General features: G+C 38.0%; 1 protein-coding gene across 1 annotated transcript; it reads right to left on the reverse strand.

Moving 5' to 3' along the window:
* Positions 1-4397: 4397 nt before the first annotated feature.
* On the reverse strand, positions 4398-11280 carry LOC133520009 (succinyl-CoA:3-ketoacid coenzyme A transferase 1, mitochondrial-like). The gene is made up of 10 exons (XM_061854249.1): positions 10964-11280; positions 10616-10814; positions 9944-10062; positions 9603-9743; positions 8466-8725; positions 8027-8187; positions 7590-7745; positions 6770-6891; positions 6074-6244; positions 4398-5216 (listed from the first exon to the last, which is right to left on the reverse strand). The coding sequence occupies exons 1-10, from the start codon at positions 11030-11032 to the stop codon at positions 5067-5069; spliced, it is 1548 nt and encodes a 515-aa protein (XP_061710233.1). The 5' UTR covers positions 11033-11280; the 3' UTR covers positions 4398-5066.
* Positions 11281-15719: the final 4439 nt, after the last annotated feature.

Here is a 15719-nt window from a genome sequence, read left to right on the forward strand (position 1 = left end):
CAATTATTGATACACCTGCAATCAAAGGCACACTAGTGGGTATTGGCGGTTGTGTGTCTGTGGTGTGTACAGCGATGCAAAATTGCATGGAGAAGTTATGAATGAATTCATTGATAAAGTCGCCATGCATTTTTACGGCTGGTGATACGTGATAGATTCATGGATGTATACAGTCGGCATCAAAAGTAACGGATTAGACTACGCGTCAAAAGTAAATTAACAAATTCTGTAATAACTTAACAAAAAGAGGATAAGTATGATAATAAGTATATTTAGAATAATTTGACTCAAACAGATGCTTTTGAAAGCAAACTGACGAGATAAATCTCTATTTGGAAAAGTATTCCAGGGTGACGAATGCTTATGGCGCATTGACTGTGTGCAGTTATACTCTTTTGCCAATATTGAATCACATTAGGTAGGTACTTAGAAAGTTAGATACCTACCAATAAAACGCGGTCATATTTTTGATAGTAGTCCACATTCTACTTTAGGTATAGTAAACATTCGTGAAGTAAACACATAGATAGTTTTATACTACTTCGGTAGCAAACAAGCATACGGCCCGCCTGATGGTAAGCGGTCACCGTAGCCTATGGACCCCTGCAACTCCAGATGTATTACATGCGCGTTGCCTACCCTAACACCGCGCACACCTTCGTTGATTTATACGATGACAATAAATATTAAGAATCAAAATTTGGACTGTCGCTTGTAGTTCGTCCGCTACGCATTTTGTACAATGGCAATAAGTGAATGATGTATCAGGTAGCTAAGGAAAGTGTTGCTGCTTCGCGCCTTTTATGAACCTATAGGTACATGGTTGTTCCAGTTTTTCTATATTCCCCTTTTGTAGTCGGTTGAAAATAAGTCATCTATACACTCACAAAAAAATAAAGCCAAAGTACAAATGATCATCGCCAGTGCCGCCAACGATAAGTACCAAACGCCCCAAACTATAGCGGGGTGGTTAGGTTTGTCATTCTCTACTGCAATGGCAGCTTTTTTCTTGCCTCCGCACATATTTCTATAAAATACAATATATCGTTTTGACAGGAATTAGTTGTAACTCCTGACATTACCATAGACCTCCCATATAGGTACTAAAATAATACTTTTCTATACGCCCTCTTTTGATAACGGCCCTTCTACGGCCTTGTTTCGTCATCGTGGTTTTGGCAGATTCATTGATTAAAGACTTATTATTTTTGAGCTCTAATTCAGAAATAAACGCAAATACACAAAAGTAAGAATCCCATCAAAAACATTGTCATGTAAAATGTAGCTAAGGCGAGACCATAAGGCTCGCACTGTCAAAGTTATCAGAGGGCCTACCGCGAACCACGTTCGACGTGTTACCTCTCTGTCGCACTTTTTAATTCGTACGTAAGTGTGACAGGGAGGCAACACGTCGAACGTGGTTCGCGGTAAGCCCTCAGATCTCTTGTGGAGCTAACTCTACAAGCCCTAACTTCACAAACTTAGTCAAAATATATGGCTTGGCCATTTCGCTATTATAAAATACTTCTTGTAGTAACGAAACGGCCAAACCACATATTTTGACTAAGGAGTAGAGTTTGTGAAGTTAGGGGTTAGGGCTTATAGAGTTAGAAGCTTGGCTCTACAAGAGATCTGATAACTTTTTACATGAAAATGTTTTTAATGGGAAGTCGCTTGTGATAATCTTCCATCCCGGAATTTAAAGGGTTGGGGGTGATTTACTGTTAAAAATCCTGAAATAGGTACGTAAGTAAGTAAGTAAATATTCTTTATTGCACCAACAATTATACATTTTACATACATGTAAAACTACAAATGAATTTTAAAGGAAAATAGAACCAGGTAACAACAGGCGGTCTTATCGCTAAAAAGCGATCTCTTCCAGACAACCTTTAGGTAGCAGGAAATTTCGAACTCATACAAAAGTCAACAGGTAGTGCAAGGAGCTAAATATGGAGACTATTAAATACAAACACACATACTACTTATATAAGTATTAAAACAATACCTAATATACTAATAAATATACAATATAATATAATACAATATATATATATGTATACTTACACATATACAATATATAAATGGCAACTTAAGGTAGAGATAGAAAGTATAGTTTCAGCTGATTTTTGAAAATGGGGAGAGATTTAGCTAATCTTAATTCTACTGGCAGAGCATTCCATAACCGAACAGCCCGGAAGGTAAAAGAGCTATTATAAAATTTACTTAATTTATTACGTATCTTGGGGCATTTATTTACAATCTCCTTTTTTTACTGATTCCCCATTCTAACGCCATTTTCCGCCCCCATTTCACCCTTACGGGGTGATTTTGGGGTTCCAAACTATTGTATATCCTTCTCCATAACAAAAACTATGTACATACAAAATTTAAAAAAAATGGTTCAGCGGTTATTGTTTTCCCATACAAAATTCCACTCCCCTTTGCAAGAATTACAGGCAAAAAATATCAAGTTTTAGATTTTTTTGTTGTTTGTGTACTAATACTATCCTACAAACAAAATTTCAGCTTCCTAGGACTTCAGGAAGTACCCTAAGGATTTTGATGATCATCGTGAGCGAGTCAGTGACGAAATCGGTGTTTTTTTAGATATGAATAAAATCTTAAGTATGAGAGCTATGCAATTGAAATTTTTTATGCTTAATAAGTCCACTATTGACATTATATCCCGAGAATTTTGTTTATCTGGTACAATCCAAACCCAAGTAATGAGGGTTAAAAAAAACGACGAAGCGCTTCAAGAAAAGGTAGGTAGTGCTTTGCTCGTCTTCTGAACCGTAGTGATTAAGTAGGTATATACTCTTTGTATTGAACCTTCATTACCTTCAAGTCTTGACGCGAACCTATTTCTATGACACGACTCAATCAGAATTTGTTTTATACCAAAACAATACTTTCTATCAGATATTATTTACATTGAATGATACAAGAATGTATTTTAGTAAGTGTCCCTTTTTGCATCGGTTTCCTCGTCACTGAGGGTCGTGGCCACTTCTAGGGAACAGCTTCTCTTTGACAATTTGCCGCCACCTCTTTTTGTCTGTCGCCGAATGTAGGGCAGCGAGGAGCGTCACATCAAGCGAATTTGGTCCGTCCACCTCATTGGGCTCCTGGGTCTCGGCTTATCGCCTTCGATTTTACCAGTAATTACCAACTTTTCCAGGTTATAACTGTCTTTCCTGGCATTGTGGCCAAAGTACACAAGTACTTTGCGTAAGCAGATGTTAGACGTACGTAGTACCGGGACGTTAGTAAATGTACACTAAACTCCAACTTTTCGCAAATAAATTACGTCTGTTTTACTGTAGACCCATCGTGAGTAGGTAATATATTAAATATAAATCTAGCGTGTCAGAGCTCTGCCGCTGTGACCTCTGTGCATTAAGCCAACTCAATGACTAGAGTACATCTAAGCTAGCTTTGCACCTTGCACCGACTTGAACAAAAAGTGAGGGAATGTCATTGGGAGTAGGGAGTGTAATCTCAAACCACGATTGGCGATACGAGATCAAAACAAAGTAAGGACGTGTCATTAAAGTAGGGAGTGTAATCTCGAACCAAGATTAGCGATTCGAGATCGCTCGCGAAAAATCTGAATCGAGATTGGGTGTTTCGAGATCTCGACCGTCAGAGATCCAGATTAATTTCGATGAAATCGAGCTTTGATAAGGTACTTAATTAAAAATGAGTTATTTTGATTTTAATAAATCCCTATGTATTCAGTATATACTACTTATTTAGGGTAATTGCTATTATATCTGCAACATAAAACAGAAACTTACAAAAAAAATAGGAGCATAAATCATAAAAATAAGTGTGCGTAAGTACCTACGCTCCGCCCGATTCTTCAACACAAAGCGGCCCACAGCGCTCCTATCGTCAGTTAATGCTGGCCGAACTACTTGAATAACATGAATCTAAGCTCAAAAATATTACTCAAAACAAAGTAATTCATACGCAATTCAAGCTCTGGAATATATTAGTGGAGATCTCGACCAAGATTGCAAAAATCGACATTTCCTGCCGAAGAGCAATCTCTTCAGAAATTCGTTCGAGATCTCGCGAGACCGAGATTGCATTCCCTAATTGGGAGTAATACTTTCATAGAAATATTACATTAATGATGACATCGCCACAGTTTGTCATAGCAAATGCCATGCAGAGTTACATTGGTCCGGCTCTTAAGTGTGTATCTTATTACTTTTTCGTTTATTATTACTGAACTAACTGACCTCATTCTGTATCCGTCATTGTTTCCTTTGGTAAAATTCTGTAATTTGTCCCTCACTTAGGTACGTATAACCTCATTTTTCGTCACGGTCTTCCGTTTTCATTCGCTGTTATTGTAATATATAGGTATAAGAAAAACAAAACAATGTCATAATATAATAAAATTATTATTTCCAAGCACTTAGGTAATCATGCATAGAATAAAATTGATCTCAAACTTAACTTTTTTCAACAAATTGGCAGTGTAATCTTAAAACATTATTAATATTATTATATAGTACGTATAATATAAATTGTAACAAAAATATACATTTACTTACTCGTGAGTTATTTTTTACAGGTTAATTTACGCTCAAAATACCAGCCATTGGGACTCATAATTTGAGTATGATTTTCAAAAGAATAAGTTTAAAGTTACTTAACTAAGAAGTACCGGCGGCGGCGAGAAAGAGACTAGCGATTAACTATTTTCTCGTGCAAGTAACATGATTTATAGCATGCATTATTAAGACGACGGATGTTAGGGTCATACACATTTTATATTATGCTTAACTTGTTCGCGTCTTCCCTGTAGATATCGGAAAGTTGAGGGAATCTAAAATCTAAAGCTAATTTTTAAATTTTTTACGCTGCTACCTTACAGGCGGGATATTTTTTGTCAGTACTTGAGGGACATATATGTACCAGAGCCGTTAACTTTTATAGTATTGTCCACAGAAGTGACTTTTTTCTAAACCGTGTTTGACCCGTTAACATTGCTGGCGGGAACTTTTTTAAAGTAAAAACCCTCGCCGGCGTAGGAATACATGTTTCTCTTAGTCTGTTTCCAAGACATCTCCCATCTTCTTAAGGTCCTTGGAGACTTGGAACTCGCACCCCGTGGCCACGACCACGTCTTCCACCGTCACTCCTTCGGCCAGCTCGGTCAGGGTCAGGCCCTTCTCCTTGTCCACATCGAATACCGCCTGAAAATTACAGTTACTTATTGTATTATCATGGTCCACACTTTAAAGAGAGAATATATTTAAAAATAAATTAAAAGTGGAAAAATACACTGTCTCGGGTGAGACTCGAACTCAGCCCATTAGCCCATGCTCTGCCAACTGAGCTACCAAGACTACACCCGAGTCTACACCATATGCGACATCTACCGTAAGAGTGCAACACTTTTTAAACGGCTACTGGAGTTTTAAGTCATATTGGAAATTCACCAGTAACGATGCGCCACCAGTCCACCACATGTTAATTTAATCTTGTCTTAAACAGAAACTTCTTCTTCCCAGACCTTATCCCATTTACTTAGGGTCGGCCCTCCCTGTCCTCTTCTTCCATTCTGCACGGTTTAGTGCCAGGTGTGCGTCATTAATCCCTTGCTCTCTCAAGCTTTTCTCCACCGTCGTCAACCAAGTGGCAGGTGGTCTCCCGCTTCCTCGCATCGTCGTAGGCATCGCTGAGGCTACATTGACCATATGTTCAGGAGGTCGTCTTTGAATGTGCCCGTACCACCGCAGACGTTTCTTAACAAGTTTCAACAACAAGTGTCTTAAACAGAAACGTCTGCAAATATTCGTTTTGTTGCTAAAAATTGTAATACAAAGAAAATAGTCCGAGTAGACATTTTCAACAAACTTCTACTAGCTCTATTTTCTTTGGATTACAATTCCTAGCAACGAAAACGAATACCAGACAAACGTATACATATATACTTGAATATTATTGCCAAATTTCACGTTATTTCAGCATGTTGTTTTACAATGAGAGCTTAACTTGGGTTGTATAGCGACGGCCATGTTTTTGTGTCCCTAAACTTAAAATTCCATACCTTTTCAGTGATGATCATGCTCACGCAGTTCTTGCCGGTGAGCGGCAGACCGCAGCGGGGCAGGATGCGGTGTCCGCCGCCCCTGGCGCAGTGCTCCATCGTGATCACCACCTTGGTGCGCGGCGCCGACACCAGGTCCATGGCTCCGCCCATTCCTTTCACCATTTTACCCTACAATTAAAGCATAGCAAAAACCGGTAAGTATGTACTCGTAATACACTTAGTACGGGGTTTTAAACCAACAACGAGATCGATATCTCTTAAGAAAACTGTGATTATCTAGTTATTTTACCCAGTCGCATATTTTTAATTAATCATTGACATTATAAAGTAACAGATACAGAGAAATTGTAATTCTAACTCTATTTAATCCACGTCCTCGTTCAATTTTATCAGATTCAAAACTCGTGCCCAACACGTATGTACGAATCATGGCGACCCTGCTGTCTAGATGTAAGTATGAAAATAAGACTAGAGTAAAATAATTTACATCATCATCAAGTTGGTCAAGTCGATGTGGCCGAATCATCATGGCGACCCTGCCGTCTGAATTAGAAGATACCCGTAAGACTTGGGCAACAACTTGCAAAAGTCATCCAACTTGTCGTACCTCGAAATCTACGTAGTTGACATTGCTCCCAACACTGCAAAGGTCAATTATGGCGATATACAATCCAAATAGACAACAGAACTTACAGGAATCATCCAGTTAGCCAAGTCGCCGTACTGTGAGACTTCCATGGCGCCCAACACGGTGAGGTCGATGTGGCCGCCGCGAATCATGGCGAAACTGTCATCGGACGAGAAAAACGATGCTCCTAGAAAATTGTTATGAAAACTTAGCAAATCATTCAGATTCTTACCCGGCTCATAAAAACAGATAAGATGTTTCTTTAACCATTCAAGGATCTCGAGGTGGGTTATTTGATATTATTTGATTGCTCTTATTCTGTTCACTTGGATCGCAGAACTGAATCTGAACAGAGGAACCCACCCCTGAATTTATTGGCCTAGTACGTTTACCTAAGATTTATCGACCACACAAGTGTCAATAAAATATTAACCTTAGTAACTCGATTTAAGGTTCAAAATTGATTGGACTTTAGCAAAATCATATTTTGTTTTCAAATGAATTAGCAATTTGGAATACAGGTTGTTTATTTAGTCATCTGCACTAATTTACGAGCTGAATATACAGGTCATACTGAGCAACTTTTACTATGGGACCAACCCCGAAATCGCGTAAAAAAAATGGGTGTTTCATACATTTTGGCTGTCTGACCTTGACGTTTTCTATATTTACCCCGTAAATTGTTGCAGGTGACTAAATAAACACCCGGTATATTTATTTTTGGGAAAACCTTCTAGATTAGTGCGACCTGAAAAGGATTAACCCTGTCGGCCTCGTTGCTATTATGCCATCGATTGAATCAACAACTTTTGTACTTTTTTATTCTCTTCTTTCTCACAATTAGCTTTATGAAAAAGGAGTATTGCAGAAAATCTTTAAAATTACCTGGAAGTATGGTGACAGTTTCCTTTCCAGCATTGATGAGATCTGCATCCACTTGGTCCTCGGTTGGAACAGGTCCTAGGCCAAGTATACCGTTTTCTGATTGCAGCAGCACTTTCACGTTCTTGGGAATGAAGTTACTAGCAAGCATTGGCATACCTAAGAATTAAAAAAAAGATATCAGTGAATTTACTTCTATCTTCACGAATAGGTTTAACGGAGACTACAATAGTCTTGTTTTTTTTTTAAATCTGCAACAACTGGTCCAAATTTTCATAAAATTGACGGTTTTTCTCGTCAAACATCAAGTCAAACTCACTTAAAGAGATTTCTAACCTGCCTAATTGATGGTATATAGTTATACTTACTAAAAAAAAGAAAATCAAATTTAAGTTTTTGTCCTAAGACACTACAAAAGATACAGCTGTTGACTTACTCACCTATTCCAAGATTAGCATGCATGCCATCCTTAAACTCCAAAGCGGCCCTTCTAATGATCCTCTCCCGCATCAGATCTGCCGGTTTCTTCTCTTTTTGCTCTCCCGTCTTCTGAACAATCCTCCTCTCTATCCGCTTCTCATACTTCTCACCCTTGATAACCCTGTAATTAATAGTTGGACCTAATATTGGGGCATTGCACAAGAATGTCGTTTGCGAAATGTTTTTGCCTTCTACGGCAGCTACCCCAATCAAATACGTAAAGCTCGAGAATATACTGCCAATTTGTTAGCCAAGTCGTGAAATATTGTTTCCTCAGCATTTCCAGAAGTAAGCATAGTTTGTGTAATTCACCCCTAGTATGGGAGGAGGCAAAATGACAGACTAAATCACACGCTAGTAAAACTAGAACTTAATAACGATGACTAAATAATTAATGACCTGTGTACAAATATAGACGGAACATGTACAAAATCTGGGTCGAGCTCATCAACTATTTCCTCAACTTCAGCTATGGTGATCCTCGCTGCTCTGCACATAGCCGGGTTGAAGTTCCGCGCGCTCTTCCTAAAGATCAAGTTGCCGTGTCTGTCCGCTTTCCAAGCTTTGACGAGGGCAAAGTCTCCGACGATGGCTTCCTCCATTATGTAGTTATGGCCGTTGAATTGTTTGACGAGGCGGGAGGTGCTTGGGATGTCGATCTGAAAGGTGAATCATCCCTGTTTTAATGTACGGTCTTTGTAGTACCAGCCTATTTCATGAAAGCTTATAATTTATAATACAAGTCAGGCAGTCTCTTTCTAATAAAAGGAATCGTTAATAAAAAATTTGTATGTGTACAAATTTACAAAAGGCTAAAGTTTAAATACTTACAGTAAATATTCACGAGTTTCTAAAAATATGTATATTTTGTTATGGTTTCCAAACCGCAAGATTTGTTTAACCGAGCATATGGACTTTATGAAACTATATAAAGATGTGACAATAGGTATCAGCGAGTATTATGCTTATTTTCACACCACCTGCTCTAACATACACGACCTGTTAATCCTACAAAAGAAATGCATAAGAATCCTAACCAACATAAAACAAACAGATAGCTCGACCCCATTTCCATAAACTCAACATAGGTAGTCACATTTACCTCTTGATACATACTCGAGATAACTAAATTTAAACAAAATATAATTAATTACCACTTTCTAGCACTAAAAGATCCGCCTATCTCATTTACGCCCTAGAAATATAATTCCCTTTCCATATTCAAATGTAAGTATTCCACGTAAGTAGTCCATTCGAGTCCATATATAATGTGCATAAAGATTAATTATAACAAACATTACTAAACTATTGTAGCTATTTAAGTCTTAATCATAGCTGTTTGTTATTCTAATGTATGTATATACTTTATTGTACATAGAAATAAAAACACGAAAAACACAGTTACAGTGTAAATTAAATACAACAATAGCAATAAATGACTGAATACTTATTTCTAATACAATATTCTGGCAAAAGGGAAATTTCAGGTACAGGATTACCAAACCCTTACTGTAGTTATTTCTGGACTTCATATACCTTGCCATCCTTGGTGTATTTGATAGGCGAACCACCCTCTTGAATAAGAGTGCCATAGCCAGTAGGGGTGAAGAAAGCGGGAATACCTGCCCCTCCTGCTCTGATCCTCTCGGCTAAGGTACCTTGCGGGGTCAGCTCAACCTAAAATAGGATAGCAATTTAATTATTTGTACTTTGAAATTAGGCAATTAAAAATTTGTATTTTCAAGTTGATCAATTCTTAGAATAACTTGCAGTGAATGTTTTAGACTCTTTTCCAATTCTTTTTAATACATAGTGATGTGAGGCTATTTTGAATTTTGATGTTTGTAAATGAGAATGAGAATTTTAATCAAACTTACTTCCAACTCTCCAGTCAGGAACTGCCTTTCAAATTCAGCATTTTCTCCAACATAAGATGCAATCATCCTTTTGATTTGTTTGCTCTTAAGCAATACACCCAAACCAAAGTTCTCCACTCCTACAAAAAAAAACAAATACATATAACGACAATTTCATTAAATGCAAAAAAACATCTACATAAGTATATGACTGCTATGCTATAATAATGTGAAGAAGTTCTAAACAATTTTGTAAAATTAAAAAAAATATTTTTTGTGACTTAAGCCACAATGGCATCAGTAAAACAAAATCAACGTATTTAATAGGGTTAAACTTTTAACACCCATCTTATTGTGTCTTAGCACTAAGTAGGTACTTAAATAAAATGTTTTGATAATAATTCACTTGATATAACAATTCACATTAACATCCCTATAAATCCTATAACATTGACCTTCGTTAGCTATAGTTGATTTACTTTAGTATTATTTTCTCTCATGAAAAAATGAAAACTCACTATAGCATCAAAAAACGTCCAGTCCATTGAGTATTGGTCCAGCAGAAAGAAAAAAGGCTCATCTTAAATACCTACATTGCAGATTACATGACAATGCATATTTATACAGAATGGTTATCAATTACATACAATATAATTAATATAATTAAATATTAAGTTGGTGATAAGTTGGTACCTGCATTGTTGGAAACAACAGTCAAACCACTGACTTTTTGTTTATTTAAGGCCTGAATAAGGTTCTCTGGAATGCCGCACAACCCGAAACCGCCGACCAGAAGTTTAGAGCCATCTTTAATGTCTTTTACGGCTTCGTTGACATCACTGTAGATTTTACTCTTTTTGCTGGACCTGCTGTAATTTGCACACGACAGTACCTGAAATTATTGTATTTGAAAATATCACTTTTAATATGTTATGCAACATCGTACATAAGTAGACAAAACTACGTAAACAAACTTGTTAGAAGATTCTACAGGAGGACACACTAAGACGCATTTAAAACATAATTCAAAAGGGCTCTTACCTTACTTACAGAGTACAAAGGTTTTGTGTTCGACAAACTAAATATACGAACAATAGTCATGGGAGCCATTCTAAATTTTCGTTAGTTTGTAATAATTTTAATTTCCGATATGCAGCTGTTTTTCTCTACTTTGTTTTTGTTTACTTTCGTCCCTCCCTTACGTCAAACTGTCCAGTGACAATCGAAATGTCAAAGAAATTCGCCGGCCGGCAACAAAAAAAAAACTTTAAATTCACTACTATTGTTTCACGGCGAGAGCAGCGAACAAACTGCCGCACGGTTGTCAAATAGATACAATATAAAATGATAAGCAAGATATAATCACTTGTTTGCGTCTTCGGTGGGCAGGTTCGAGGTCAACGGGTAAGCAAATACACCAGATCATGCCATTCGTTATGTAAATTCCACATTATTTTATTTATAGTTGTTTATACACCACACCTCCAGCTCGACCTGTTATTTTTAGAGCTCCGTACCTCGAAAGGAAAAAACGGAACCCTTAAAGGATCACTTTGTTGTCCGTCGGTCCGTCTGTCTGTCTGTCAAGATCCTTTTTTTCAGGAACGCGTGGAGGTATCAAGCTGGAATTAATATCAAATACTCAGGTCTACTGTCCCTTGGAGCTGTGAAAAAATCAACTTACTTAGAAAAGTCACGCAATCAAAAGATACAGCCGTTTATGCCGCAAATTTTCGACAATCGCAATTCGCAAGGGAATCAAAAGTTCAAAACCTACAGGGTACGCAACGTCTTATAGCACGGATAAAGGAAAAATTGCGAAAACCATAAATTTTTTGTTACATCATATAATAATATATACCTACAGGTTTGTACGGAACCCTCGGTGCGCGAGTCCGACTCGCACTTAGCCGGTTTTTTTATTATTTTATCCAATGAGGCCCTCCTTGCCTTGCCACATATTGCGCTTAAGTAATACTTACATATTAGGTATATATTTGTTTTATTTCGGCAAAGGAACTTTTTTAGGTAGGTCCCTCCCTAAGTACCTTTGATTCAATACCATATTATACCTACTTATGTTATTTGGCTAGATCCCAAAGTTGACTGGCCTCTCTGACCCACCTAATAAAAATGCTAAATTCAGGACCCACCTAACAGTGTTGGCCGAACGTTAATTGCAATTTACCAGTATAAATTAAACCGTAAACCATAACGGACGGTTACAGTTTACGGTTCAATTTATAATAAAATAAAAATAAAAAATAAAATAAATTGATTTTATTTCAGGCAAGCACCCATATAAAATAACGTTATACATAGAATTCACAATTTAAAATGGCACAAAAGTGTAAAAAGTAAAGTAATTACAATTTCGAATAAAATAAATAAAATAAAATAACTACTTTCGGTTCGCATCCTGATGCAGAGACAGCCAAAACCTACAGATTGGACTGTGCAAATCTTCACTAATCGTGGCTAGGATACAGTTCTCAGAGCTGCGCAGCCTACTCCAAAAGGACGCCACTCTAGACCGAATTACGGCAAAGAAATCGGGGACACGAGCTTCCGCAAACATACTCGACGCACTACACCACCTTGGCAACTTCATCAGGATTCTGAAGGCGTCGTTATATTGAACCCTTAGGGTGTTAATTGCTTTCCTGGTGAAGTTGGTCCAAAGTTGCCCTGTGTAGAAGCTTTGACAGTATGCTCTAAAAAGGGTCACTTTGACCTCGTCAGAGCATCTGCCAAACCTGCGCGCGAGCATGTTGCACCTTACTGATAAGGCTCTTCTCTCTCGCTCGATGTCTTTGTCGTCCTTCAGGTTTTCGGTTAAGATATGTCCGAGGATGTCCGAGGTCCGAGATAATGGTTTATGCATAAACGTTTCGGCCAACACTGCCACTTAATCAATGCCCAAAAACCGGCCTTAAGTGCAAATTACATCTACACTTTATCAGGCCTGATTGCAGACCCGGTTTCGGACCCGAAGAAATAGCTAATATTTTTTCCGTTTCACCAAATATCAACGCATCGTTCACAATATTTGAAATGTAAAAAAATGTTTTATATCTAAAATATCAAACATTGAACATTTTTCGCAATTAGAGACAAAGTATTTTTTACATTTCAAATATTGTTAACGCCAATTTCATTTTTCATCAAATCGGTCGATTTGATCATCCCGTCACCCGGGCCTACCGCGAAAATCGAAATTCGTCAATTGCGGGAATTTTTCTTTGTCACTCTAATTTGGTCCTAGTGAGAGTAAAAGAGAAAGATATAGCCCCCGCAATAGGGAAGGCGGCTGCCAAACTTTGCTACTAGGTGGCGCCACTAGAGTTTGTGACATGACATTAGTTTGGCCCCTCCTTTTTTTTTGAATAAATAAGTTATCATAATGTTAATGGAAATGTGAGTTACCACAATCAAATAAGTTTTGTATTAATATAATTAACGCTTGCATGGGACAGAACTGGTATCAATATCCATGGTGTCCTCTTGTCGCATCTCAGATTTGCCGATGACATTGTATTGTTCGCGGAGACCCTGGAAGAGCTTCAAGTCATGGTTGAAAGCCTTTACCATGCTTCTTTGAAGATTGGTCTTAAGATGAATATGGCCAAGTTATGACGAACATCTCTAGTGAATCGATTTCAACTATTATGGTTGGGAACGAAGTACTGGAGGTGGTCGAACAATACGTGTATCTTGGACATATTCTATCTTTTGACAAAACACACCAACGGAAGGAGATCTCCAGGAGGATCCAGCTGGGTTGGGCGGCATTCAATAAACTGGCGGACATCCTCAAACCCGTTAACATTTCACAATACCTGAAAACTCGCCTCTTTAACCAATGTGTCCTGCCCACCATGACCTACGGTGCCGAGACATGGACGCTCACTAAGGAGACTGTGCATAAAATTCGAGTGGCACAGAGAGCCATGGAGCGCGCCATGCTCGGCATCAAACTTCAAGACCGAGTGAGGAATGTCGAGATCCGACGTCGCACCAAGGTGCAAGACGTCGGACACGTCATTACCAAATCAAAATGGAGCTGGGCGGGACATGTTGCCAGGCAGAGTGATGGCAGGTGGGCCAAAATGCTAACGGAATGGTGGCCGCTTTCAGACGAAAGGAGTGCCTGACGTCCGTTGGCTCGTTGGGTGGACGACATTCGGAAGACTGCGGGGTCACTTCTGGATGAGATTGGCTCGGGACCGGGATAAGTGGCGTACTAGAAGAGAGGCCTATGCTCAGCAGTGGGCGATAAAAGGCTGATATGATGATGATGATGATGATGATAATTAATTAGATATTTGTGACATTATCTATGAAAAGGGACCTTATTGTCGGTGGCGCTTACGCCATTATCAACGATGCTCCCATATTATAAACAACGCCGCGCGCGCTACGCAGTGCGGCGTAAGCTAAGCGCTATCGACAATAAGGTCCCTTTTCATAGATAATGTCACATTTATGTACCGGTCTAAATAGTTTTTAATATTAGATAGGCATGATCAGAGGTGGGAGCTTTGAATCTGCATTGATATCTCTGTAAGAATTTACATCACAGGCGAATTCTGTTGGTGCCTCATAATCGACATTTAATGCTGGATTCAATTTAATATTATTATTTTGGTCGTAAAATATTAACTTGTTCATATTGTACATTTTCCTTCATATTTTAAGCATAATATTTTCGAGTGAAAACAGTACATAGACAAATATACTTAACCTTTCTATGAGGTCTTTTTTTCCCTTTTACGGATGCCTTGCGTTCCAGTAAAAGTGCTTTTAACTGTGTTACAGTCAGACGTCCATATTTTTCATGAGGATCCATTTTATTGCGTTAAACAGGCGATTATTACGTACATGTAAATATCCTACATGCTCCTGTCAAAACACAACTTTTTATTTGAATGGTTTTGAAACTTTATCCGACAGTTTCTCGGCCTCAGATACAAAGTTTAATATTTATACAGAGAGTTTAATTATGAAGTTTTATTAAAAATTGGTTTATAAAATAATTTTTTTTTTTTTTTAAGTTATAATATAAATCTCATACTTACTACGAGTTGGTCGAGTTGTCTCAAACTCCATGTAGTGGCGCCATCTACAATTAGCTTTCAGCCGCCTTCCCCATTTGCGAATTTCGGTTTTCGCGATAGGCCCCCTGATTGTGCTGAAGGAAAGCAGTAGGTAGTTTTATAGCTTCATCTTCATCAAATAGGCAAGGATAGTTGCCAGCAACTAAGAGCCATAATTTTGTTGTTGGCAAGTATGTTAATGTTTCAGGGCCCACACAAATTTCCCTCGCGAGTCGCGATCCAAACAACTCTATCAAAACCAGGGCTCGGAACCAGTATTGAAATAGGTAGGTACCAATATTAGCATAATCGGAATAGAACAAACCTCGAAATCTCTTGGACAGTCCTGAAATTTGGTATGTATGTAAATAAAAGACCCCTTATTCATGTCCATACCATTTTCACATTTGGAGACCTCGAGCAATCGCAGCCATCTTGGAAAATGTGTACCATCCTGGAGAAATTCGCGTTTTACTCAAAATCTAGGAAAATATGGTTGCAGACAACATTAACGCTTATTAAATTCTACACAAAAAAGTCCTATGAATGAATTGAATGAATTTTTGTGTGGAATTTAATAAGCTTCCTTTTCGCCATACACAATATTCACATAAAACTCATAGATTCTGAGAAAAAACAAAAAAGAAGTATACTTCTCATGATGGTGCCTGATCCTCGTGGTCGCCAGTACTTACTAGTTC

The sequence above is a fragment of the Cydia pomonella genome, chromosome 7 (assembly GCF_033807575.1).
Source record: "Cydia pomonella isolate Wapato2018A chromosome 7, ilCydPomo1, whole genome shotgun sequence".
Taxonomy (NCBI): domain Eukaryota; kingdom Metazoa; phylum Arthropoda; class Insecta; order Lepidoptera; family Tortricidae; genus Cydia; species Cydia pomonella.